This window comes from Micromesistius poutassou (genome assembly GCF_964030765.1).
Source record: "Micromesistius poutassou genome assembly, chromosome: 10".
Lineage (NCBI taxonomy): Eukaryota > Metazoa > Chordata > Actinopteri > Gadiformes > Gadidae > Micromesistius > Micromesistius poutassou.
This window is the reverse complement of record NC_140280.1, coordinates 72,866-97,885: the sequence shown is the minus strand read 5'-3', so window position 1 is coordinate 97,885 and position 25,020 is coordinate 72,866. Positions and strand designations below refer to the sequence as shown.

General features: G+C 47.3%; 2 protein-coding genes across 3 annotated transcripts in view; one reads left to right on the top strand and one right to left on the bottom strand.

Annotated features, from left to right (window-relative positions):
* Nucleotides 1-1,433: 1,433 nt before the first annotated feature.
* LOC311354693 (putative monooxygenase p33MONOX) lies at nucleotides 1,434-16,500 on the top strand. 2 transcript variants are annotated; one of them, XM_084474529.1, is made up of 10 exons: nucleotides 1,434-1,573; nucleotides 7,632-7,685; nucleotides 7,928-8,005; nucleotides 8,343-8,409; nucleotides 9,903-10,063; nucleotides 10,737-10,857; nucleotides 11,054-11,181; nucleotides 11,477-11,571; nucleotides 11,897-12,117; nucleotides 14,071-16,500. In XM_084474529.1, exons 4-10 carry the CDS (start codon nucleotides 8,385-8,387, stop codon nucleotides 14,283-14,285), a joined length of 966 nt encoding a protein of 321 aa, XP_084330655.1. In that variant the 5' UTR covers nucleotides 1,434-1,573; nucleotides 7,632-7,685; nucleotides 7,928-8,005; nucleotides 8,343-8,384; the 3' UTR covers nucleotides 14,286-16,500. The 2 variants fall into 2 exon arrangements, with proteins under 2 accessions (XP_084330655.1, XP_084330654.1); XM_084474528.1 differs by having other exon boundaries at nucleotides 11,894-12,117.
* Nucleotides 16,501-18,390: 1,890 nt separating this feature from the next.
* LOC311353783 (uncharacterized protein) overlaps nucleotides 18,391-25,020 on the bottom strand; it is a gene marked incomplete at its 5' end in the record, with an annotated part of 9,366 nt that continues 2,736 nt past the window's right edge. Inside the window, 5 exons of the mRNA XM_084473604.1 lie at nucleotides 18,391-19,730; nucleotides 20,764-22,074; nucleotides 23,230-23,512; nucleotides 23,597-23,718; nucleotides 23,937-24,010. Of these exons, the coding sequence (XP_084329730.1) occupies nucleotides 19,451-19,730; nucleotides 20,764-22,074; nucleotides 23,230-23,512; nucleotides 23,597-23,718; nucleotides 23,937-24,010 (2,070 nt within the window). The 3' untranslated portion in view covers nucleotides 18,391-19,450. The remainder of the gene's footprint in view (nucleotides 19,731-20,763; nucleotides 22,075-23,229; nucleotides 23,513-23,596; nucleotides 23,719-23,936; nucleotides 24,011-25,020) is intronic.

The window sequence follows — 25,020 nt, the reverse complement described above, 5'->3', positions numbered from 1 at the left end:
ATGATGATAATTGTTGCTGTTCAATCCATAAATTAAACTTTTGTTGGGTGTTGGGTGTGATGCGTTTTTACATTTTTAAGTAATGTCTACCCTTATAATAAGTGCACGTTGTTGTGGATCAGTTTAATATCGGTCCTAATATCCAGTCCTAGTCTAAATTGAGATTTGTGAGATAAAACCTATAACCCTACAGCACACAGTTGCTATTCAAATATAAGGTGAAATAGCCTTTAGTCCAAATATTACATCATTGTGAATGGACTGCATACTTAAATAAAGTTCATTTAAAATAATCGGATACAAAAAAAAACATATTGTTAGGCCTCGATATAGGCCTAGGCTATTAGCCTACATAATAAAAAAAAAATCTTATTTTTTTTTGACTAAGTATGGAATCAAGGTGAAAGGAAAACCGAATATTAAAGGAAATAAAACAGATCGCGAATTATCTTTAGTTCAGATTGAAGGGGTTGTTGGGGCAGACGGTGTCTGCGCCTAGTTATAGTTTAACAAGAGCGCCATCTTCCGGTAAAGTGACAAATAGACGAGCATTTATTTATTTATTTATTCACTGATGGCTATTTTGAAGGGCCAGGAAGATGGTGAGTTAAGCTATTGTATAACTATATGTATATTTATTTTCATCGCAATTAGACTTTGAGTAAAAAGCGCATGTAATGATTTGACAATAGCCAAAGCACACACAATGGAAGGAAGAAATAGCACAGCAAACATAGTGCGAACAACATTTAAACGAAAAACATATATGGCTCGGTACCACTGACATAAAAACGTGACAAGGTGAGCTGACATAAATTCAGATTAAAGGGTTAAACAAATGCGGCAAAGTGCATAAAGCTGCTGGAATGAGCGACAGAAGGCCTATAGCCTATATAATAAGAAATCACTGTTTTGCACAACAAATTCAATACGAAATTGGGGTTGAGGGCAAAATGTTGAGTGGCAATGCGCAAAATGATTAATCTTGCACACACAAACACTGCGATGTCTTCATTATTAAACCAAGGATTAATCCTAAACGCCACACAACTGTGAGATGCGTTTCCTCGCGAGATTACCGCACGCATCTCTCCAGTGCTGATCACGCGTTTTCTCGCGAGATTACCTTACGCATCTCTCCGGTGCGCGATATTTCCTTTCGTAGGATAAGTCTGGAATCTCGCCTCTGATTGGTTAGAAGGCTCTCCTTTAGATCGTGTTTCGATTAGTTCTAGCTGTTTGCGGGACTTTATGGTTAGGGTTAGGGTCAATTTTTTAACCCTAACCCTTACCATAACCAATCGGAGGAGAGCCATTCTAACCAATCAGAGGCGAGTATCCCAGGCTTATCCTACGAAAACAAATATCGCCTCCGGCCAGGACAACGTTCCTCTCGCGAGATTACCGCACGCATCTCTCCGGCCCTGATAACGTTCCTCTTTCGCCTGCTGCTGTTTGTTATTCATCCGACAAAATGGCTTCGCTGTGTTTTCGTTCTCTTATTCATCTATTCGAAGCAAAAAGATTACGGCCACCTCTCTCATAGCTTTCTTTGTACCCAGCAGAACGATAGGTAAGACGACAACACTACACTGTATAAATAGACTGGTAGCCGCTGTTTTGTGATAGGATTCTCCATCATATTGTCAGACTCAAATAATTGTGTTTCATGAATGAAGGAATGTTGAATTGTGGTGTTGCGGTCGTTGTTTCTCTCAACTACCACTGTATTGAATCTGTATCTGTACAATGGTAGATGTAACTGCGGCATTACGTAATTTCTCTCCTCTCTCTCTCTCTCTCTCTCTCTCTCTCTCTCTCTCTCTCTCTCTCTCTCTCTCTCTCTCAGGTATATAGTAGGCTATAATATATAATATATTAAGTATAAAACGTTAAATACAAAATATATACATATCAAATATTATACTATAAAAGTACTATAAAAAAAAAAAGTAAAATGTGCGATATTATAAAGATTACAATATCTTTATTAACAGATAAATTAAAGATACACTCTAAAATGTACACAGTATTTACAAAATGGAGAATGTGTGCAATAGTGTGAGGAGTGAGTCCAGGGGGTGAGTATAGTGTATTGTGTGAGGAGTGAGTCCAGGGGGTGAGTATAGTGTATTGTGAGGAGTGAGTCCAGGGGGTGAGTATAGTGTATTGTGAGGAGTGAGTCCAGGGGGTGAGTATAGTGTATTGTGAGGAGTGAGTCCAGGGGGTGAGTATAGTGTATTGTGAGGAGTGAGTCCAGGGGGTGAGTATAGTGTATTGTGAGGAGTGAGTCCAGGGGGTGAGTATAGTGTATTGTGAGGAGTGAGTCCAGGGGGTGAGTATAGTGTATTGTGAGGAGTGAGTCCAGGGGGTGAGTATAGTGTATTGTGAGGAGTGAGTCCAGGGGGTGAGTATAGTGTATTGTGTGAGGAGTGAGTCCAGGGGGTGAGTATAGTGTATTGTGAGGAGTGAGTCCAGGGGGTGAGTATAGTGTATTGTGAGGAGTGAGTCCAGGGGGTGAGTATAGTGTATTGTGAGGAGTGAGTCCAGGGGGTGAGTATAGTGTATTGTGTGAGGAGTGAGTCCAGGGGGTGAGTATAGTGTATTGTGTGAGGAGTGAGTCCAGGGGGTGAGTATAGTGTATTGTGAGGAGTGAGTCCAGGGGGTGAGTATAGTGTATTGTGAGGAGTGAGTCCAGGGGGTGAGTATAGTGTATTGTGAGGAGTGAGTCCAGGGGGTGAGTATAGTGTGTTGTGAGGAGTGAGTCCAGGGGGTGAGTATAGTGTATTGTGTGAGGAGTGAGTCCAGGGGGTGAGTATAGTGTATTGTGTGAGGAGTGAGTCCAGGGGGTGAGTATAGTGTATTGTGTGAGGAGTGAGTCCAGGGGGTGAGTATAGTGTATTGTGAGGAGTGAGTCCAGGGGGTGAGTATAGTGTATTGTGAGGAGTGAGTCCAGGGGGTGAGTATAGTGTATTGTGTGAGGAGTGAGTCCAGGGGGTGAGTATAGTGTATTGTGTGAGGAGTGAGTCCAGGGGGTGAGTATAGTGTATTGTGTGAGGAGTGAGTCCAGGGGGTGAGTATAGTGTATTGTGTGAGGAGTGAGTCCAGGGGGTGAGTATAGTGTATTGTGAGGAGTGAGTCCAGGGGGTGAGTATAGTGTATTGTGAGGAGTGAGTCCAGGGGGTGAGTATAGTGTATTGTGTGAGGAGTGAGTCCAGGGGGTGAGTATAGTGTATTGTGAGGAGTGAGTCCAGGGGGTGAGTATAGTGTATTGTGAGGAGTGAGTCCAGGGGGTGAGTATAGTGTATTGTGAGGAGTGAGTCCAGGGGGTGAGTATAGTGTATTGTGTGAGGAGTGAGTCCAGGGGGTGAGTATAGTGTATTGTGTGAGGAGTGAGTCCAGGGGGTGAGTATAGTGTACTGTGTGAGGAGTGAGTCCAGGGGGTGAGTATAGTGTATTGTGAGGAGTGAGTCCAGGGGGTGAGTATAGTGTATTGTGTGAGGAGTGAGTCCAGGGGGTGAGTATAGTGTATTGTGTGAGGAGTGAGTCCAGGGGGTGAGTATAGTGTATTGTGTGAGGAGTGAGTCCAGGGGGTGAGTATAGTGTATTGTGAGGAGTGAGTCCAGGGGGTGAGTATAGTGTATTGTGAGGAGTGAGTCCAGGGGGTGAGTATAGTGTGTTGTGAGGAGTGAGTCCAGGGGGTGTGTATAGTGTATTGTGAGGAGTGAGTCCAGGGGGTGAGTATAGTGTATTGTGTGAGGAGTGAGTCCAGGGGGTGAGTATAGTGTATTGTGAGGAGTGAGTCCAGGGGGTGAGTATAGTGTATTGTGTGAGGAGTGAGTCCAGGGGGTGAGTATAGTGTATTGTGAGGAGTGAGTCCAGGGGGTGAGTATAGTGTATTGTGAGGAGTGAGTCCAGGGGGTGAGTATAGTGTATTGTGTGAGGAGTGAGTCCAGGGGGTGAGTATAGTGTATTGTGAGGAGTGAGTCCAGGGGGTGAGTATAGTGTATTGTGTGAGGAGTGAGTCCAGGGGGTGAGTATAGTGTATTGTGTGAGGAGTGAGTCCAGGGGGTGAGTATAGTGTATTGTGTGAGGAGTGAGTCCAGGGAGTGAGTATAGTGTATAGTGTGAGGAGTGAGTCCAGGGGGTGAGTATAGTGTATTGTGAGGAGTGAGTCCAGGGGGTGAGTATAGTGTATTGTGAGGAGTGAGTCCAGGGGGTGAGTATAGTGTATTGTGAGGAGTGAGTCCAGGGGGTGAGTATAGTGTATTGTGAGGAGTGAGTCCAGGGGGTGAGTATAGTGTATTGTGAGGAGTGAGTCCAGGGGGTGAGTATAGTGTATTGTGAGGAGTGAGTCCAGGGGGTGAGTATAGTGTATTGTGTGAGGAGTGAGTCCAGGGGGTGAGTATAGTGTATTGTGTGAGGAGTGAGTCCAGGGGGTGAGTATAGTGTATTGTGAGGAGTGAGTCCAGGGGGTGAGTATAGTGTATTGTGTGAGGATGAGTCCAGGGGGTGAGTATAGTGTATTGTGAGGAGTGAGTCCAGGGGGTGAGTATAGTGTATTGTGAGGAGTGAGTCCAGGGGGTGAGTATAGTGTACTGTGTGAGGAGTGAGTCCAGGGGGTGAGTATAGTGTACTGTGTGAGGAGTGAGTCCAGGGGGTGAGTATAGTGTATTGTGAGGAGTGAGTCCAGGGGGTGAGTATAGTGTATTGTGTGAGGAGTGAGTCCAGGGGGTGAGTATAGTGTATTGTGTGAGGAGTGAGTCCAGGGGGTGAGTATAGTGTACTGTGTGAGGAGTGAGTCCAGGGGGTGAGTATAGTGTGTTGTGAGGAGTGAGTCCAGGGGGTGAGTATAGTGTATTGTGAGGAATGAGTCCAGGGGGTGAGTATAGTGTATTGTGTGAGGAGTGAGTCCAGGGGGTGAGTATAGTGTATTGTGTGAGGAGTGAGTCCAGGGGGTGAGTATAGTGTATTGTGAGGAGTGAGTCCAGGGGGTGAGTATAGTGTACTGTGTGAGGAGTGAGTCCAGGGGGTGAGTATAGTGTATTGTGAGGAGTGAGTCCAGGGGGTGAGTATAGTGTATTGTGTGAGGAGTGAGTCCAGGGGGTGAGTATAGTGTATTGTGAGGAGTGAGTCCAGGGGGTGAGTATAGTGTATTGTGAGGAGTGAGTCCAGGGGGTGAGTATAGTGTATTGTGAGGAGTGAGTCCAGGGGGTGAGTATAGTGTATTGTGTGAGGAGTGAGTCCAGGGGGTGAGTATAGTGTATTGTGTGAGGAGTGAGTCCAGGGGGTGAGTATAGTGTACTGTGTGAGGAGTGAGTCCAGGGAGTGAGTATAGTGTATTGTGAGGAGTGAGTCCAGGGGGTGAGTATAGTGTATTGTGTGAGGAGTGAGTCCAGGGGGTGAGTATAGTGTATTGTGTGAGGAGTGAGTCCAGGGGGTGAGTATAGTGTATTGTGTGAGGAGTGAGTCCAGGGGGTGAGTATAGTGTATTGTGAGGAGTGAGTCCAGGGGGTGAGTATAGTGTATTGTGAGGAGTGAGTCCAGGGGGTGAGTATAGTGTGTTGTGAGGAGTGAGTCCAGGGGGTGAGTATAGTGTATTGTGAGGAGTGAGTCCAGGGGGTGAGTATAGTGTATTGTGTGAGGAGTGAGTCCAGGGGGTGAGTATAGTGTATTGTGAGGAGTGAGTCCAGGGGGTGAGTATAGTGTATTGTGTGAGGAGTGAGTCCAGGGGGTGAGTATAGTGTATTGTGAGGAGTGAGTCCAGGGGGTGAGTATAGTGTATTGTGAGGAGTGAGTCCAGGGGGTGAGTATAGTGTATTGTGTGAGGAGTGAGTCCAGGGGGTGAGTATAGTGTATTGTGAGGAGTGAGTCCAGGGGGTGAGTATAGTGTATTGTGTGAGGAGTGAGTCCAGGGGGTGAGTATAGTGTATTGTGTGAGGAGTGAGTCCAGGGGGTGAGTATAGTGTATTGTGTGAGGAGTGAGTCCAGGGAGTGAGTATAGTGTATAGTGTGAGGAGTGAGTCCAGGGGGTGAGTATAGTGTATTGTGAGGAGTGAGTCCAGGGGGTGAGTATAGTGTATTGTGAGGAGTGAGTCCAGGGGGTGAGTATAGTGTATTGTGAGGAGTGAGTCCAGGGGGTGAGTATAGTGTATTGTGAGGAGTGAGTCCAGGGGGTGAGTATAGTGTATTGTGAGGAGTGAGTCCAGGGGGTGAGTATAGTGTATTGTGAGGAGTGAGTCCAGGGGGTGAGTATAGTGTATTGTGTGAGGAGTGAGTCCAGGGGGTGAGTATAGTGTATTGTGTGAGGAGTGAGTCCAGGGGGTGAGTATAGTGTATTGTGAGGAGTGAGTCCAGGGGGTGAGTATAGTGTATTGTGTGAGGATGAGTCCAGGGGGTGAGTATAGTGTATTGTGAGGAGTGAGTCCAGGGGGTGAGTATAGTGTATTGTGAGGAGTGAGTCCAGGGGGTGAGTATAGTGTACTGTGTGAGGAGTGAGTCCAGGGGGTGAGTATAGTGTACTGTGTGAGGAGTGAGTCCAGGGGGTGAGTATAGTGTATTGTGAGGAGTGAGTCCAGGGGGTGAGTATAGTGTATTGTGTGAGGAGTGAGTCCAGGGGGTGAGTATAGTGTATTGTGTGAGGAGTGAGTCCAGGGGGTGAGTATAGTGTACTGTGTGAGGAGTGAGTCCAGGGGGTGAGTATAGTGTGTTGTGAGGAGTGAGTCCAGGGGGTGAGTATAGTGTATTGTGAGGAGTGAGTCCAGGGGGTGAGTATAGTGTATTGTGTGAGGAGTGAGTCCAGGGGGTGAGTATAGTGTATTGTGTGAGGAGTGAGTCCAGGGGGTGAGTATAGTGTATTGTGAGGAGTGAGTCCAGGGGGTGAGTATAGTGTACTGTGTGAGGAGTGAGTCCAGGGGGTGAGTATAGTGTATTGTGAGGAGTGAGTCCAGGGGGTGAGTATAGTGTATTGTGTGAGGAGTGAGTCCAGGGGGTGAGTATAGTGTATTGTGTGAGGAGTGAGTCCAGGGGGTGAGTATAGTGTATTGTGTGAGGAGTGAGTCCAGGGGGTGAGTATAGTGTATTGTGAGGAGTGAGTCCAGGGGGTGAGTATAGTGTATTGTGAGGAGTGAGTCCAGGGGGTGAGTATAGTGTATTGTGTGAGGAGTGAGTCCAGGGGGTGAGTATAGTGTATTGTGTGAGGAGTGAGTCCAGGGGGTGAGTATAGTGTATTGTGAGGAGTGAGTCCAGGGGGTGAGTATAGTGTATTGTGAGGAGTGAGTCCAGGGGGTGAGTCTGTTCATGAGGACTTTGAGGTCTTCTCTCATAGAACCAAGTGCAAGTACTGACAATCGCCAGGCTGACCCCATTCCCCGTATACAGTAGTGATAGCTAGCTACTGCAGATGCTACACAATTAAGTACATGCTACACAATTAAGTACAATAAATGAATACAATGTGCATTAAGTGTGTTCATTAAGTGCCAGGACGTACAACAGACAGTAGTGGGGGGGGGGGGGGGGGGACTGAATGGCTATGCAGAGTCTAGGTGAAAAGGTGAAATGTACCAAATGCATTTCCTTTTGTTTTCTTTTGGTTTTGCCTGATGTGTTGGTTGTTGTGTGTTGGACAGAGTCCCAGGATAAGCCGGCTAAGGGGACACTTCTCTGGGTGTAACTCTCTGTGGGTAAGAGCCTTGTTGTGGAGTGTGTTGCTGTCGCTTCTCTCTCTCTCTCTCTCTCTCTCTCTCTCTCTCTCTCTCTCTCTCTCTCTCTCTCTCTCTCTCTCTCTCTCTCTCAAAAGCCGATTGATGTAGTTCTGGTGCTGTTCTGTTTAGGCCTATATACCCACATCTTTCTGTTAAGGAGCCTATACAATTATAAACCACTTTAGAGCACTAACGTGTTATTTTCCATGTCTGTTTGCCAGCTTCCTATTCAATACAAAATGCACTTCCATGTGAGCTGTTGTAGCTGCCTTCAAAAGTGAACACACAGGTCAGGGAAGGTAAGGAGACACGGGCACTGTGTTGTTGGGCAGGGCGTCTGTGTGATGGACTCGTTAAGATATGTTGTAAAAAGTAAATAAAATGTGCATGTTCAATTTCAAGTCATTCTGCATCATAAACACCAGAACGGAAGTGGCCACAGTGAGTCAAGTGTACAAAATGTGATTTTCTTACATCCTGTTCCCACACTGTGTTTTTGTCATGTTGAAAGTGGAAATATGTGACCATTGTGACTACATTTCTAAGCTCTCTCTCTCTCTCTCTCTCTCTCTCTCTCTCTCTCTCTCTCTCTCTCTCTCTCTCTCTCTCTCTCTCTCTCTCTCTCTCTCCATCTAGGTCACCCTCTTCACCTTTATCGCCCAGCGAGCTGTCTGAAACATGTCTGGTTCTGGAGATCTGCCAGGTCAGGTTTATTGAGCGTTCTTTGTGGTTCAGGATTAGCTTCATTCAGTACCACCAGTGTATTGTTTCCATGCTAACAATGTTGTGTATCACATCTGGAGTAGTCTAGTAGTTGACACTACTTGGAGTAGTTCTATCGGTTAACTGTCGATCCATTGGACAAAAAGCACTGTGTGTTCGGAGACTAGTGCGACACATGTGATTAGGAACTGGGTCTGCGCCAAAAACAAGATGCACATGAATGGCTTCTTCATTCAGACTAATCACCCGACTCTGCTTATGACATATTTGAATCCGCGACTGTCTATCTTAACGAGATCAATACAGGTGCTATTGTTTGCTCCTTTTTAAAGAAATTTGAATGGGGCCTTCGCAATCCGCAATAGTTTTCGATTATTTCGGAATCCGAAATAAGGGGGCTCCTCTCTGTGAGTTTAATGTTGGCTGGCATCCATAAGTATTGCATTTTCTGCCTTCCGCTAGCCCGTCCCCTAGCCCATCGATTCCAGCATTGCTATGCCATGTTTTTCAGAAATGACATACTGCTGAATGGCCTGATTGACCAATCAGAATTCGTCAAAGCCATGTAACAAATAGCTATAAATCTAGCTACAACTAATGCCACTAGAGAGTGCTATTGGGAAAATGTCCCCCTGTAGGACATCCTGAGGAGGTCATCGATAGTTCACTACCATCTGGTGAACCATACTCTGGTTGTATTAGGTCATCTGGTGAACCATACTCTGGTTGTATTAGGTCATCTGGTGAACCATACTCTGGTTGTATTAGGTCATCTGGTGAACCATACTCTGGTTGTATTAGGTCATCTGGTGAACCATACTCTGGTTGTATTAGGTCATCTGGTGAACCATACTCTGGTTGTATTAGGTCATCTGGTGAACCATACTCTGGTTGTATTAGGTCATCTGGTGAACCATACTCTGGTTGTATTAGGTCATCTGGTGAACCATACTCTGGTTGTATTAGGTCATCTGGTGAACCATACTCTGGTTGTATTAGGTCATCTGGTGAACCGTACTCAGAGCTGTTCTCTGCATCCTGAGACCTGTCTGCCACTCTATAAGTCCTTGCTTTTGCCACATTGGACTTCTCCTTGTGGAGCTCTTAGAGAGACGCAGGGCGAATTCCCCTCTGAGGCCTCAGCTTATTGTATGTTAGTCCTCAGATTACGGTGTATTGCATGTTCGTTGTATGTTCGTTGTATGTTTGTTGTATGTTTGTTGTATGTTATTGTGTGTTTATCACTTGAATAAATTAGCCTAATTTTTATAAATTCAGATGACCCTTTATTATTAAACAGTTTATACAGAAACCATTGACAGCTGCTAATGGGAAAGCCCATAGTACAGGTTTAAGCCATATATGCTTAAAAGTCTTTATTTACGATAAAAAACCGAATTAGAATTGGATTGTAAGTGACTGAAAGGCCCTCTGCCTTCCGTTCCGTGTGCTCTTCCATGTGGTGGTCCTCAGCCATCGAGGGGATGGGGCTCCCGCTGGGGATGGCGCGCCGGGCCATGAGCTACGACGACAACATGGAGGCCCCCATGTCCACGCCCCCTCATGACGTCAGCATCAACACCCTGTGGCGCCGGCCCGTCATACCGGAGAGGAGGTTCTCACACCTGGCCGAGGTAGCTGACCAAACCTGAACTCAAAGTAGAATCTGTGTATTTTAAATACACAGATTTAGTGGTTCAAAAGGCTCTTTCTTAAGCTGCCTTTCCTCAACTCTACAATGGCGTGAAGGACGGCATTTTGGACCGATTGTTTAAAGCGCTGTTTGACGTCTTCAATAGCGTGTTTTCATAAAATGCGCTGGTCTTCTCGACTCTCCTAGTAATTATGAATCTGCTATTTGCTGCACTTCTCTCTTCTACTACTTCTATATAGATTCTTGTCAATATGTTGGATAGGAAAAAGCCTTATTTTTTATTTTTGTGGTAGTTCTCTCTTCTGCTTGATGTATTTTCACATTGGGTGCTATTTTTATGTGCCAACAAAGCAATTCCCATTGATTGATATCTGGAGGCCTTCTTGAATTATTTCAAGTAATCGATCTGCCCTGAGTCCCCTAATATCTACCCCATATCCACGTGTTGAGTCTGCTGGGGCCCCCATGAGGTCTCCTGTGAACCGGGTCCTGGTCTAAACACCCCCTATATGGTCCGCATAGTGTGGTGGAGTGAGTGCACAGCACAGATCAATAATGGACTCACACACACACACACACACACACACACACACACACACACACACACACACACACAGAGGAGTGAGCTGAAGGTGGTGTTGTGTGTCCCTCAGGACGATGGGAGCGGCGGTGCTTGCAGCAGCCGGCGCAGCAGCTTCAACGCCGCCCCCAGCAGGTCGCCGGCGGTAGTGAAGACCAAGGCCTCCTCCATCATCATGAACTCTCTGATCACCAGTACGACGGCCTTCCCCTCATGTTCTCTCCTTTTCTTCAGCCGTGTTCATGACCTCTCACGACATGACATCTCTCTCTCTCTCTCTCTCTCTCTCTCTCTCTCTCTCTCTCTCTCTCTCTCTCTCTCTCTCTCTCTCTCTCTCTCTCTCTCTCTCTCTCTCTCTCTCTCTCTCTCTCTCTCTCTCTCTCTGAGCAGAGCAGACCCAGGACAGTGTGATGAGGTTTGAGCAGAGTGCGGGCCTGACGGACACCAGCTACACGCCCCACAAGGGCCTGACTGCAGAGGAGACGCGCCACCACCACCGCATGCCCGAATCCTTCCACGTGAGTATAGAGCCTACATACAGAAATAAATAATGAGAAATAAATGTATCCATCCTACATTAGCCCGTAGCGCTGACGTCCAGAGCAGGATGCACAGAGCCCTTCTGCCATCAGCACTCAGAGCATTGCAGAAGACCCACAGTGGTTGTGACGGTGGAGCGAGGTCGCTGTGCGGTCGTGTAGTGACTGCTTCTGTCCCCTCGGCTACGGGGTTGCTAGGAAGGCACGGCTGAGCCCCGTGTGGCCCTGGGCCGGAGGGAGCAGGTTGTGCTGAGTTGTGATCCTGGTGTTTCAGAAGCTCCAGATCCAGAGCAAGGAGCCCCGGGAGGACTCGTCCGCCCAGTCCACCCCCAGCAGCACCCCCCACAGCTCCCCCAGGCAGAAACGCAGGTCAGTCCACCCCCAGCAGCACCCCCCACAGCTCCCCCAGGCAGAAACGCAGGTCAGTCGCGTGGTCCACTAACAAAACACGCCGTTTGTATTGATGACGTATTGATGTATTGATTTGTTACCTCTGGTCTTTTAAAGCCATATTTAACAAGGCTAACCTCTGAGGTCAAGACCTGCTGAGAATCAGCTCATGGTGTGTGTGTGTGTGTGTGTGTGTGTGTGTGTGTGTGTGTGTGTGTGTGTGTGTGTGTGTGTGTGTGTGTGTGTGTGTGTGTGTGTGTGTGTGTGTGTGTGTGTGTGTACTATATGTGTGTGTGTGGAGGAGCTGGTTCAGCAGTACGGGCTCTGAGCTCAGCGTGGGCTCCAACACCAGCGTGGACCTGGTGGGGGCCGAGCTGGGGGGGGACCGAGGAGGAGCCGGGGGGGAGCGAGGAGGAGCCGGGGGGGAGCGGGGAGCCGGCGGCGTCGTGGAGCGTTGGAGCGTCTTCGGGCCGCGGCCCCAGATCCAGAAGACGGACTCCGACCTGTCCGAGTCAACGCCAGCAGGTAAACATGAGTCCTTCATCAAGACCATCAAGAGGGAGTCCAGCTGCTCTTCAGCTGTGAGGATGAGGTGGAGGTTTCTGGCTCATTGTCCACAGGCTGAGGCTGATGGAAAGCCTGTGGTAAGACTCTATTTGGTTTTGTTCCAAAGTGTGTTTGGTAAAACATTGTCCGAATGACCTTTGTGCTAAAGATAAACACGGCGGCGTCTGTCCGTCCACCACTAGGACATGTTCCACTTCATGTGTCTGGAGAAGTGGGGACGTTCTAGATCGTCTGTCGGGTGTAAAGGAGCTTAGGGGTCCTAAGGACGTTTGGACGGTCAATAATGGACAGCAGTGCTGAGGAAAATGTCCAGTTGTCCACCATTAAGTTTGGCCTCTTTTGGTTCTGTTGAGAACCTGATTGAGAATGACCTGCGGTAAGTGATCAGTGTCCTGGATCATGTTAGCGTGTGCGCATTGACAGGTGATACGTTCTAAGAAGATCTGGTATGAATGTGTCTCCATATAGTAGTATACCCTACTTGTTGTTAGTATACAGCTTTTCATTAGTCTTCCTAACAATTTATATTATTATAAGTACAAAGCCCTGTAGTATTTTCTTTTTCACAAATGGTTAATTGGTTAATTCTCTATATATTATTTGGATGTAACTCACTTAGTAAGCTCAGTGTTATGTACTATTTGCTGACTCCGAAAATCATATTTGAGCATTTCCTAAAACCTTGTTGAGGCTCAATAGTACCGATGCTTTTCTAAAGCCTGAGGGTAAGTATAGTTAGGGTTAGGGTTAGTATAGTTAGGGTTAGGGTTAGTATATTTAGGGTTAGTATAGTAAGGGTTAGGGTTAGTATAGTTAGGGTTAGGGTTAGTATATTTAGGGTTAGTATAGTAAGGGTTAGGGTTAGTATAGTTAGGGTTAGGGTTAGTATAGTAAGGGTTAGGGTAGTATAGTAAGGGTTAGGGTTAGTATATTTAGGGTTAGTATAGTTAGGGTTAGGGTTAGTATATTTAGGGTTAGTATAGTAAGGGTTAGGGTTAGTATATTTAGGGTTAGTATAGTTAGGGTTAGTATATTTAGGGTTAGTATAGTTAGGGTTAGGGTTAGTATATTTAGGGTTAGTATAGTTAGGGTTAGGGTTAGTATAGTAAGGGTTAGGGTAGTATAGTAAGGGTTAGGGTTAGTATATTTAGGGTTAGTATAGTTAGGGTTAGTATATTTAGGGTTAGTATAGTTAGGGTTAGGGTTAGTATATTTAGGGTTAGTATAGTTAGGGTTAGGGTTAGTATAGTAAGGGTTAGGGTAGTATAGTAAGGGTTAGGGTTAGTATATTTAGGGTTAGTATAGTTAGGGTTAGGGTTAGTATATTTAGGGTTAGTATAGTTAGGGTTAGGGTTAGTATAGTAAGGGTTAGGGTTAGTATAGTTAGGGTTAGGGTTAGGGTTAGTATAGTTAGGGTTAGTATAGTTAGGGTTAGGGTTAGTATAGTAAGGGTTAGGGTTAGTATATTTAGGGTTAGTATAGTAAGGGTTAGGGTTAGTATAGTTAGGGTTAGGGTTAGTATATTTAGGGTTAGTATAGTTAGGGTTAGGGTTAGTATAGTAAGGGTTAGGGTAGTATAGTAAGGGTTAGGGTTAGTATATTTAGGGTTAGTATAGTTAGGGTTAGGGTTAGTATAGTTAGGGTTAGGGTTAGTATAGTTAGGGTTAGGGATAGTATATTTAGGGTTAGTATAGTTAGGGTTAGTAATCAGAGTGCGCCGTGCCTGCTGCGGCTGCCTAGTTGAGTCACTGAGCTTCTCCTAGCCTTCATGTGTTCTGCTCCCCACGTCTAGATGCAGACGTGGTTTTGCGACAGTAAAAATGCCTCCAGCTCTTTATTAGTCTTTGTATGAATTGATATTATTAAGTAGGAGCGTTGTGTGTGTGATCAGCCTTCTGTCCTCCTCCACAGCGGGCTTTGCTCTCCAGGCGTACCGCGGAGCCCACAAACCCACCGCCATGGACGTCATGAAGGCCCAGGCCCAGCGATTGGCCGATGACGGTGCCGCTCAGAAGGTAGCCCCGCCCAAGATGGAGATTCCCACGGTCGAGGGGCGGAGCCGCGGAGCAAAGCCCCACAAGCTGAAGCCTCGAGATATGAACATCCTCACGCCGTCCGGGTTCTAGGCCGGCGGCGTCTCCCCTCGCTGACGGGGTGATCCTGAAACCGCAAAACAGATTCTGTTTCATTAAAGCAGAAGAAGCAGACAAGGAAAAGGTCTGTTCCTTAACCCTTTCCCTTTAAACGACCTTCTACTAACCCAACCATGACTAGCATTATTCCAGGGCCCTTGAACAAAATTGCTCTCGTACACACACCTACAAATTTCAAAATGTTTTCTGAGTCTTTTCAACAATAGTTGGGTCTGTCAACTTCCTGATCCTCAAGTCACACCGGAACATTTACTTTTCGTGTGCGCGTGTGTGTGGCAACTGGCCGGGGCCCCGTTTCCCCAAAGCATCGTTAGCCTATGTGGTTCGTTAAGTTCATCGTTTGAGCATCGTACATTTTTCACACCGTTTCCCCAAAGCATCGTTGCATAATGAACGTTGTGAACACCCTCGTTGTCCAGCTGGTGCTATTTCGCACTACCCCAAACCGCCGATATATTACTCATGGACTACTGTTAGATTTAAACAGCAAAGACAGAGACAAGTCAACAAAAATATAATTTATTGCAGCAATTTAAAATTCCAAAAATACATGCGCAGCCAAAATGTACCGATCAAACGCCACGTCACAAGGCAACCCTATCACAAGGCATATAATAAAATCGAATGATTCCATTGCTCGTGTGGGAGGTCGCTTGCGAGCTGCACTTGTGGTCTCCCTCTGATTTTAATTCAACCATCGTGGTTAAAATGTCCTCATATTGATCAATGACAGAAGACATACTGTAGGCTACATGAATCATGCTGAGACCAGCGGGTGTCGGGAGAATTTCTGCATTTTTTTGTTGCGATTGTTTGCCATAAAGCACTATAGGCGCTTCAGCGAGGCTATGATGAAGTTAACTATTTATTGGACCGTGTCTAGACAGTTACGAACATCCCTGACCTTAGTGGAGTGCACAAACGCCAAGTTGAGAGCGTGGTTTCTGCAGTGAACGTAGACTGCTGTGGGAAACTGTGCTGTGATGCGTACCTTTCCTGCTTACATTGCCCGCACCATCATACCCCTGCCCAACAATATGGGGAGGAAGACCAGCAACAGCAATATCCGTGTCAATGGCTCTGCGTTTGAATTATAATGAATTAATGGAACGTTGCATTTTTAATGTTTACACCAAAGATTCTAGACTAGAGAGTGCGCGCCAATCAATGAAACCTAATGCGGAATCAAACAAAGTCTGCCCTCTTTGCAGCGCAAAGCATGTCAGCACATTTAGATAAATGCTATAGTTGTCACACACACATTTTTTATTTTTCTAATATGGAATTATTTCAGGGGGGAAAATGCTGTGAAAAAATGTACGCACAGTTGTTCAGGATTAGGACTGATATAGCATATAACGGCCTAGGCCTAATCGATTGTGTTTTAATTTTTGTAGCATTCAAATTAGTCTATTTTTTTCATAGGCTACTCTGCTGTTGGTCTTGATGGGGAGATATTTTTTTGTTGTCATAAAATATAGTTTCATCAAACAACATTCCTGCGTCTCCCCCTCCTACGGAGCCCATTTCAGCACCGTGTCAGTAGACAGCTACAATCCTACGAACATAGTTAGAGCAGTGCACGCTCGTTCATGTTAAGAGGAGTTTCGGGAAAAATTTTACGAAGCATCGAAAGCTCCTTCGTGAGAATGATCGTACGAGCGTGGATCCATCATTATTGGGAAACTAGGCCATGTTCTGTAATTGCTGTGTATATATCTTCTTTTAAAACTTATTTTATAGCATTCAGGAACAATGTAAGCCAATGAAGTGGTTGAGCTGCTATTAATCAAAACAACATTTATTATTTACATTCTTGTAATTTAGAATTCGGCAGCAGAAGAGGCCTGCTAAATTTTTCTTGTTTATGTTTGAAATAGATGCAAAGGGCAAGGATCCCCTATAAATGACAGAAGAAAAGGGCCAACCACCAAAGTATATATTTATCATAGAGGACACCGCATTTACAATTTACTTTAGTGAGAAAAGATGTTGACTAGAAGTTAAAACTGGATTTTGTTGTGTTGTACCGCGTTTGAAAAAAGTGTGATTTAGTTCTCATTATTTCTGTTTTTATCTCTATTCCACATGCTTTATTGTAGCCATTTTACCATTAAAGATGATGTGTGTGTGTTCATCTCTCCTGTGCTGCTGCCTTTTACACTTTTTTTTTTGTTGAAGTTATTTTATGTCCAATAAATCAAGCTATATTGTGTGACATCACCATGGTCCGAGTGACAGATGTCCATGTTTCAGCCCACCCGATCTGGAGGAACTATCTTGTGAACCCTCTATTTGAAAATGTCTTAACAGCATAAAATGTTCCTAGAGTCCCTTAAAGTAATACTGTGTCTGTCTGTAGAGCTTCATGTTAAGTGGAATGTTAGTTCATTCTCTTAGACACCGTTATCATCAAAAGAAAAGCATTGTAAGCATTCCCTTAAAGTGTGTCCAAGCAGCCCTAACCCTAGTCCTAACCCTAGTCCTAACCCTAACCCTAGTCCTAACCCTAGTCCTAACCTTAACCCTAGTCCTAACCCTAACTCTAGTCCTAACCCTAGTCCTAACCCTAACCCTAGTCCTAACCTTAACCCTAGTCCTAACCCTAACCCAAGTCCTACCCCTAGTCCTAACCTTAACCCTAGTCCTAACCCTAACCCTAGTCCTAACCTTAACCCTAGTCCTAACCCTAACCCAAGTCCTACCCCTAGTCCTAACCCTAGTCCTAACCTTAACCCTAGTCCTAGCCTTAACCCTAGTCCTAGCCTTAACCCTAGTCCTAACCTTAACCCTAGTCCTAACCTTAACCCTAGTCCTAACCTTAACCCTAGTCCTAACCCTAACCCTAGTCCTAACCCTAACCCAAGTCCTAACCCTAACCCTAGTCCTAACCTTAACCCTAGTCCTAACCCTAACCCTAGTCCTAACCCTAGTCCTAACCCTAACCCTAGTCCTAACCTTAACCCTAGTCCTAACCTTAACCCTAGTCCTAACCCTAACCCTAGTCCTAACCCAAGTCCTAACCCTAGTCCTAACCTTAACCCTAGTCCTAACCCTAACCCTAGTCCTAACCCTAGTCCTAACCCTAACCCTAGTCCTAATCCTAACCCTAGTCCTAACCTTAACCCTAGTCCTAACCTTAACCCTAGTCCTAACCTTAACCCTAGTCCTAACCTTAACCCTAACCCTAGTCCTAACCCTAGTCCTAATCCTAGTCCTAACCCTAGTCCTAACCCTAACCCTAGTCCTAACCCTAGTCCTAACCCTAACCCTAGTCCTAACCCTAGTCCTAACCTTAACCCTAACCCTAGTCCTAACCCTAGTCCTAGCCTTAACCCTAGTCCTAACCCTAGTCCTAACCCTAACTCTAGTCCTAACCCTAACCCTAGTCCTAACCTTAACCCTAGTCCTAACCTTAACCCTAACCCTAGTCCTAACCCAGCAGACGGTCTCCAGCAGGTCACTTCTGTGTCACCCAGGTCCTCATCAGGAGGACTGCTGCTACATTTACATTCTTCCATTTTCCACCGCGTTTTGTAAAACAATAAACTAAGAGTGTTGTGTACGCTGCTGTGACTGTTCATATTGTAGTGTCACACGTCACAGTGTCTCATTCGTCCACTGGCTGTAGTGAGGTGTGGAATTTGTTCAACATGACTTGAAGGGATAAACAGTTTGCCTTCCTGACTCAATCTCCCTAACTGTGGACACGCTGTTGTATGTACAATCTTTCACGTCAAATAAACGTCCTCTGGTCAGCATCAGAGGAAATACTGTTACTGTTAATGTCATTTCTTCAGCTTATTAATTCTCCTTTTCTACACTCTAGTATAGGCAGCCCTGTTGGGCCTGTGGTCAAATATCTTATGGTGGTCTTATACATTGTATGACGTTGTTGATATGAATGATACAATATAACAATGACAAAAAGTTCTGTTTAAAATTAGATATTTTCTTTGCAGATTTCATCCCATTAACTCAAGGTCTTTTTTATTACGGATGCAATCCAGTGATTTCCTGTAATTATTACAAAAAATCTCATGTTCCACAACAGATAAACAAACAGGTGACGCATCGTCTCCCTGCTGGTCTCTTTTTATGGAAAAGAGGTCATTGTATTGTCTCCCTCTGTAAGACATTGGGTCTAGAGGAGGTTCAGACTGCACCAGGGTCAAGCCTGTTGGTTCACCCTCTTTATCTTTGGCACATAGAGTTCAGGTCTTGGCTGCTTGACATTTAATTTTCCATTTTTTATGAATCCTTCTCCTTTTTAATCATTGTCTTTTCCTTCAATATACCTGCAGTGAATGGTTACTTGGTCCTCAGAGCAAAGTATGGCTGTTTATATGACTGATTCTTCCTTTTGGCCCAAAAACAAGCTGGGAAAGTCTTTCAAAGGGCATTGCACATGCATAGAGACAAAGGATTCTGCAGATCTGCTTTCAGATATTCAATAAGTGTTCAATTGTAGATATGATCCAAACCTCTAGTCCTTGATGATTTACCCCAAAGTTGAAATGGGAAAGAAGAACGTTGGCTGCCAACTGTCTTTGATGTCGTTGAGGAACGCAGCAAATCCTTGGTTTGGACAGAAGATGAATGTAACTGACCAACCAGGCAGTGCTTGGATTCTCTATCAAGTGTTCTCCGTCTTAGGACACATGCTTGTGAGTAAAGAAAGCTGCCTGTATATGTATTCTCTAAAGAGTAGCATGCTTTTTTCTGTTTTTGAGAAGCACATTAACCAACTAATACATCGATGTGTTAAATGTGATCACATCATAGATGTGTTAAATGATCTTTGTCCTGCTGCTGAAAATCATGTTCCTCACGGCCACAGTGGACACAGGTCACAGTGAAAGGTACCAGACAGATCTGGTACCTGTCCCGTCTGTCCATACCCCCAGTACCAGACAGATCTGGTACCTGTCCCGTCTGTCCATACCCCCAGTACCAGACAGATCTGGTACCTGTCCCGTCTGTCCATACCCCCAGTACCAGACAGATCTGGTACCTGTCCCGTCTGTCCATACCCCCAGTACCAGACAGATCTGGTACCTGTCCCGTCTGTCCATACCCCCAGTACCAGACAGATCTGGTACCTGTCCTGTCTGTCCATACCCCCAGTTGTTTATCCGTTACAAACTCTGTAGGTTTCGCCGCTCCCTCATCCTCTCTCCTCCCCTTCCTCGTCGAGCTCCACCTCTTCCTGCTCTGCCTCCCTTGACCTCTCCAAACGTCTTGAAGAACTGCTCCATCTCCCTCTGCAGCGTGGCGTTGCGGCGGTCTGCGTCCCGCCGGGCCCGCTCCACGTTGCGGAGCTTGACCTCGGCCAGGCTGTGCCAGCGCCTGTGCTGCTCCAGCCGGGAGCACAGGGCGGCCATCTGGTCCTCCAGGGCCTCATTGCAACGCTCCAACCTGCCACAGAAGAAGAAGACTCTCATAGCTCCACTGAAACATCAGTTACCAATATCATTTTATTGTACCAATTCTGGAGAAAAGCATTTTGCAAACAAGTAGTAATCAATAGTAGCAACGCTAGACGCTAAGGTTGGGCTTTCGGCTTATAGTCAGCCCACAGTCGGAGATCAGTGCTTTGAACTCGTAAAACGGGTTTTACTTTTTTTATTTTTATAATTGAAGAAAGTACAAGTGGTGGGAACTTTGAGACCAGTGACAAGGTGGAGAACCTTAGCTGGTGGATCAAAGGGTGGGCAAACGTGTTGGTTCAAGGGCCACATACTTTTTTTTTTAAACTGACCTGCTGGCCTGATTTCAAAGTTGTTCATTAAACCCGAAAATCAATAGTCTGTACTTTCGCCCGGGGCTAACGAGTGCTTTCTTACTTATCCTATAGGCCAAGTCTTCGTCAATGAGTTCTACGCGGCGAGAAACTGTTCTGTGTGATCAACGTATGTTGTCAAATTTAGTTTTCTTACATAAAAGACTTGTCTCTACCATGCATTCCTTCAAAAACTCCCCTCCAGAGAAAGGCTTGTTTGCCTTTACTAGTTGTATGACAGAAAGATAATTGGCTAGGGTTAGGGTTAATCCTAACCCTAACCCTTTGCCTTTACTAGTTGTATGACAGTAGATAACTGGCTTTCGTGCTGACGTCTTGAATTGTGGATGGATGAACAAAAATATTTTGCTGATTACCTTCCTGTCTATCTCACTCTATCATAAAGCATATTAATGCAAAAGAAAATCGTAAAATCGATACTTCTAATTTAATATGCCTGACAGGTTGGATTAAACAATGGGGCGGACCGCGGGCCGTAGTTCCCCGGCTAGAGTATCGTAGAGTGCCAACACTACGTTGAGCTTAAACCCACAACTCCAGAAGAATACATTGGCAATGCTGGAGACATCAGCGCTGAAGATAGGTCATTCCACTGTCTATGAGTCTGATTAGTAATTACTTTTACCACTGGTAAGTTCTCCATCTCACCTGGATATGGTGGCCTGGTCCTCGGTCCTCTGTCGGCTCATCTGTTGCTTTAGCTCAGCCAGGTGAGAGTGAACACTCTGGGCCTCTGGAGACCCAGAGGAGAGGAACACCTCGGAGCTGCCCGTACTCAGAAGCATGTCACTGGGAACGGAGCAGGAGGCTGGGGAGTTAGGGGGCTGAAGATCCCCGTTTGGGTTATCATCATCCATAGTATCCTCAACATCATCCTCTTCATCACCACTTTCATTGTCATCCTCTTCCTCATAACAGTCCTCATCTTCTGACCCGTGGTTTGAGAGAAACATTGGCGATGACCTCAACGACTGGCACAGACTAGACCCACATTCGGCCACACAATCCTCCGTCTCGTCCGCTGGGAGCAGCTCACAGGAGGAGAAGGAGAAGGAGGACACAAGGCTGTGTTGGGCCTCCTCCTCTCCTGCCCCTTCCCTCACAATCAAAGAGGAGTCCAGGTGCATGGCCGCCGCGTCAGCGTCAAACGGGTCACCGTCGCCCAACTCCATTCCCTGCTGTAGAGACGCTCTGCTCAAGTTGTCGTAGACCGACGTGGTGCTGTCCTCCTGGTACTCACTGCTGCCACCGCTGTCCCCTTCCTTCCTCTCCTTGCTCCAGGGGCAAGCCCCTTCTTCCTTGTGTCCAGGCGGCAGTGCACCTGACTTAGCGGGGCTGTCTGCCGTATGCGACTGGAGGACCAGTGACAGAGCGGCAGGGAACAGGCTGCCGGGGGGCGCCCCGTGGGAGCCCAGGCTGCTGGGGGGCGCCCCGTGGGAGGAGCCCAGGCTGCTGGGGGGCGCCCCGTGGGAGCCCAGGCTGCTGGGGGGCGCCCCGTGGGAGGAGCCCAGGCTGCTGGGGGCGTGGGAGCCCAGGCTGCTGGGGGCGTGGGAGCCCAGGCTGCTGGGGGGCGCCCCGTGGGAGCCCAGGCTGCTGGGGGGCGCCCTGTGGGAGCCCAGGCTGCTGGGGGGCGCCCCGTGGGAGCCCAGGCTGCTGGGGGGCGCCCCGTGGGAGGAGCCCAGGCTGCTGGGGGCGTGGGAGCCCAGGCTGCTGGGGGGCGCCCCGTGGGAGCCCAGGCCCGGTACCGAGTCCTGTGCTCCACCGCTAAACCCTTTGTCTGGCTGGGGGCTGCTGAGTCTGGCTGCACCGTAACAGTGCTGCTGGTGGAGAGGGGGAAGGGGGGCACTAGGGGAGGGCAGCGGGAACAGGCAGCTGTCCGGGTGTGAGGAGGTGTACCGGTGGCCCAGGACTCTCTTCTGGCCGGCGTGGAGACGTGGGTCGGCCGCATGGCTGGAGGACCTGGGAGAAGGAAGGAGGGTTACAGGGTTAGGGTTAGATGGGGGTTACAGGGTTAGGGTTAGATGGGGGTTACAGGGTTAGATGGGGGTTACAGGGTTAGGGTTAGATGGGGGTTACAGGGTTAGGGTTAGATGGGGGGTTACAGGGTTAGGGTTAGATGGGGGTTACAGGGTTAGGGTTAGATGGGGGTTACAGGGTTAGGGTTAGATGGGGGTTACAGGGTTAGGGTTAGATGGGGGGTTACAGGGTTAGGGTTAGATGGGGGTTACAGGGTTAGGGTTAGATGGGGGTTACAGGGTTAGGGTTAGATGGGGGTTCGTCATTAGCGTTGCGTAAAGCCACTTCCGGTTATTCTGCACACATTCAAGTCAATCTCCAGATAATACATAACAATTGAGATCACTTAAGACGACCTCCTTTACTTGTTTTTTATAGTTTGTTTTTTATAGTTTTAACTAGTGTCTGTATGTTGTAACTAACTTTTGCTGCCCTTTTTGCTGCCTCTTGGCCAGGACTTCCTTGAAAAAGAGTTTTTTAATCTCAATGGGACTTTCCTGGTTAAATAAAGATAAAAAAATAAACCCAGTCTTAAACCCCGCCCACCATAAGGGTACTGTCTTAAGCCCCGCCCACCATAAGGGTACTGTCTTAAGCCCCGCCCACCATAAGGGTACTGTCTTAAACCCCGCCCACCATAAGGGTACTGGCGGCGGTGGAAACGCGACACGTAACTGAGCTGGGCCAAACCGCACCCTCACTACTGGGCGTGCTGGTCTGAAGCGGACCCTCACTACTGGGCTGAGGGGTGCTGGTCTGAAGCGGACCCTCACTACTGGGCTGAGGGGTGCTGGTCTGAAGCGGACCCTCACTACTGGGCTGAGGGGTGCTGGTCTGAAGCGGACCCTCACTACTGGGCTGAGGGGTGCTGGTCTGAAGCGGACCCTCACTACTGGGCTGAGGGGTGCTGGTCTGAAGCGGACCCTCACTACTGGGCTGAGGGGTGCTGGTCTGAAGCGGACCCTCACTACTGGGCTGAGGGGTGCTGGTCTGAAGCGGACCCTCACTACTGGGCTGAGGGGTGCTGGTCTGAAGCGGACCCTGGTGGCATTGCGCCGTGTGTCTACTACGTGATGGTAATACAACATGAAGCTGAACCTTTGGTCCCAGCGTGTGGAGGCAGACGGGGGAGGGGGGGGAGGGTCTCTGGTCTCTCTGAGGCTGGAGACGGAGCCGGGCCTCCCCCAGCGCTCTGCGATGAGAGGCAGGGAGAGCTGCCGGGCGCAGGGGGAGACAGGAGGCCCCGGCGGCCTGGGGGGGGCGAGCGGTGGGTCCTGGGGCTTTCCTACGGGCCGGGCTGGACAGGGGCCAGCATCTCTGGGGAAGAGGGACTGCTGCTCCCTGATCAGCTCCAGCATCAACACCTGGACCACAGCGGCACCTGGGTGAGACAAAGCATTTAGATTCTTTATTGTGTCTGCATCATTCCCATGATGCACTGCGTGTCAGTATTACTCTTAATGACCTCCGATGATGCTGTGTGGGTCCTCGGCTTTGGCTCGGAGGATGTTTGGTCCGAACACCGTGGCCAGATTCTGGCAGCTCATCTTGTTGCTGCAGGAGAAGCTTTGGACCTCATTCAAGAACCTTCACACACACACGCACGCACACACGCGCACGCACGCACGCACGCACGCACGCACGCGCACATGCACACGCACACACGCACGCACACACGCACACACGCACATAGACCAAAGCAAGGAGAGAGAGAGGGGGTGAATAAAATGTAAGGTCTCATGGCTGGGACAGCATGATAAATAAGAATGAGACAGACAAGCAGATAGACAGGTTGGCAGGCTCACTGGCAGATGTAGTTGAGCAGGTTAAAGTTGGCGACTGGAAGGTCATGAAGGAGAGCTCTTAACTCCAGCAGACCCTGCTGAGGAACACAGAGATAGGTAACATAAGGAGATGCACAGTGCATGACATGTGCAAACCTCCTTTCTGAGAGAAATTCTAGACAACAAATAATGTTGACAATGTGTGTTGTAGACTGGGCTGGTGTAGGTGATCCTGAGAGCATCAGTGAGAAGGAAATTATTTTTTTGACATTTCCAGGTTCAGAAAGTAGAACAAAAAATGAAACATTAAATGTTTATGATTTTACTCATCATCATCAGATGCTGTGTAATATCTAAATGCTGACCCAAACTGACAACTGACTTCAACCTTGAGCCCCTGGTGTGCCCAGACTCATTCAGTAGGGGCGGCCCAGGAGTTAGTTATATTACTCCGTAAAGTCCTGTACGTAGACACGGAGAGCCTGTCGGGTATGGAGACCCTCTCCGTAGCTCTACGTGCGCATCCAATATTTTTTAACTATCAGTCGAGGCAACGGAGACGGACGGAGACGGCAAGGGCTGTGATTGGTCCTCTAACAAAATCATTTCCAGAATCACTTTCCCCGGTTTGACTTTGCACCTTACTTACTTTGTACATTATTTACTTTGCACATTAAGGACTAATAAAACACCAAATAAGAAGCGGCTAATTGCATCGCGTATCCGACATCCCGACGGAGGACTGCGAATGCTCATGGTCTCGGTCGTTACGGAGTCGGATTACGGATACGGAGTAGGCCTAGTAGCCTATAGCCTACTTTGGGTTTTAACACAACAGTAAACAGTCTCTGCAGAACCGGTCACAGATTGTCTACCGTAGGCCTACTAACACATGTTGTAAATCGGTGTGGACATTAGCGTCAGCTAAATAAATGGAATGCAATGTAAAGTTCTTTACGGAATTAACAAAATAACACATTTCTCTATCTGATAATCAATCCACAAATTTAGGAAAATAAGGGCGTATTCACACCTGCCTTGTTTGGTTCGAACCAAACCAAAAGAATCGCTGGTGTGGACCTTTTGGTGTGAATACAAACCATCG

Excerpts from the sequence above, each read along its gene's own strand:
- LOC311354693 (XM_084474528.1), top strand. The coding sequence starts at position 8,385 with ATGTCTGGTTCTGGAGATCTGCCAG. Across the intron at positions 10,858-11,053 it reads CATGAACTCTCTGATCACCA|AGCAGACCCAGGACAGTGTG; the intron begins GTACGACGGCCT and ends CTCTCTGAGCAG. Across the intron at positions 11,572-11,893 it reads TCCCCCAGGCAGAAACGCAG|GAGCTGGTTCAGCAGTACGG; the intron begins GTCAGTCCACCC and ends GTGTGTGTGGAG.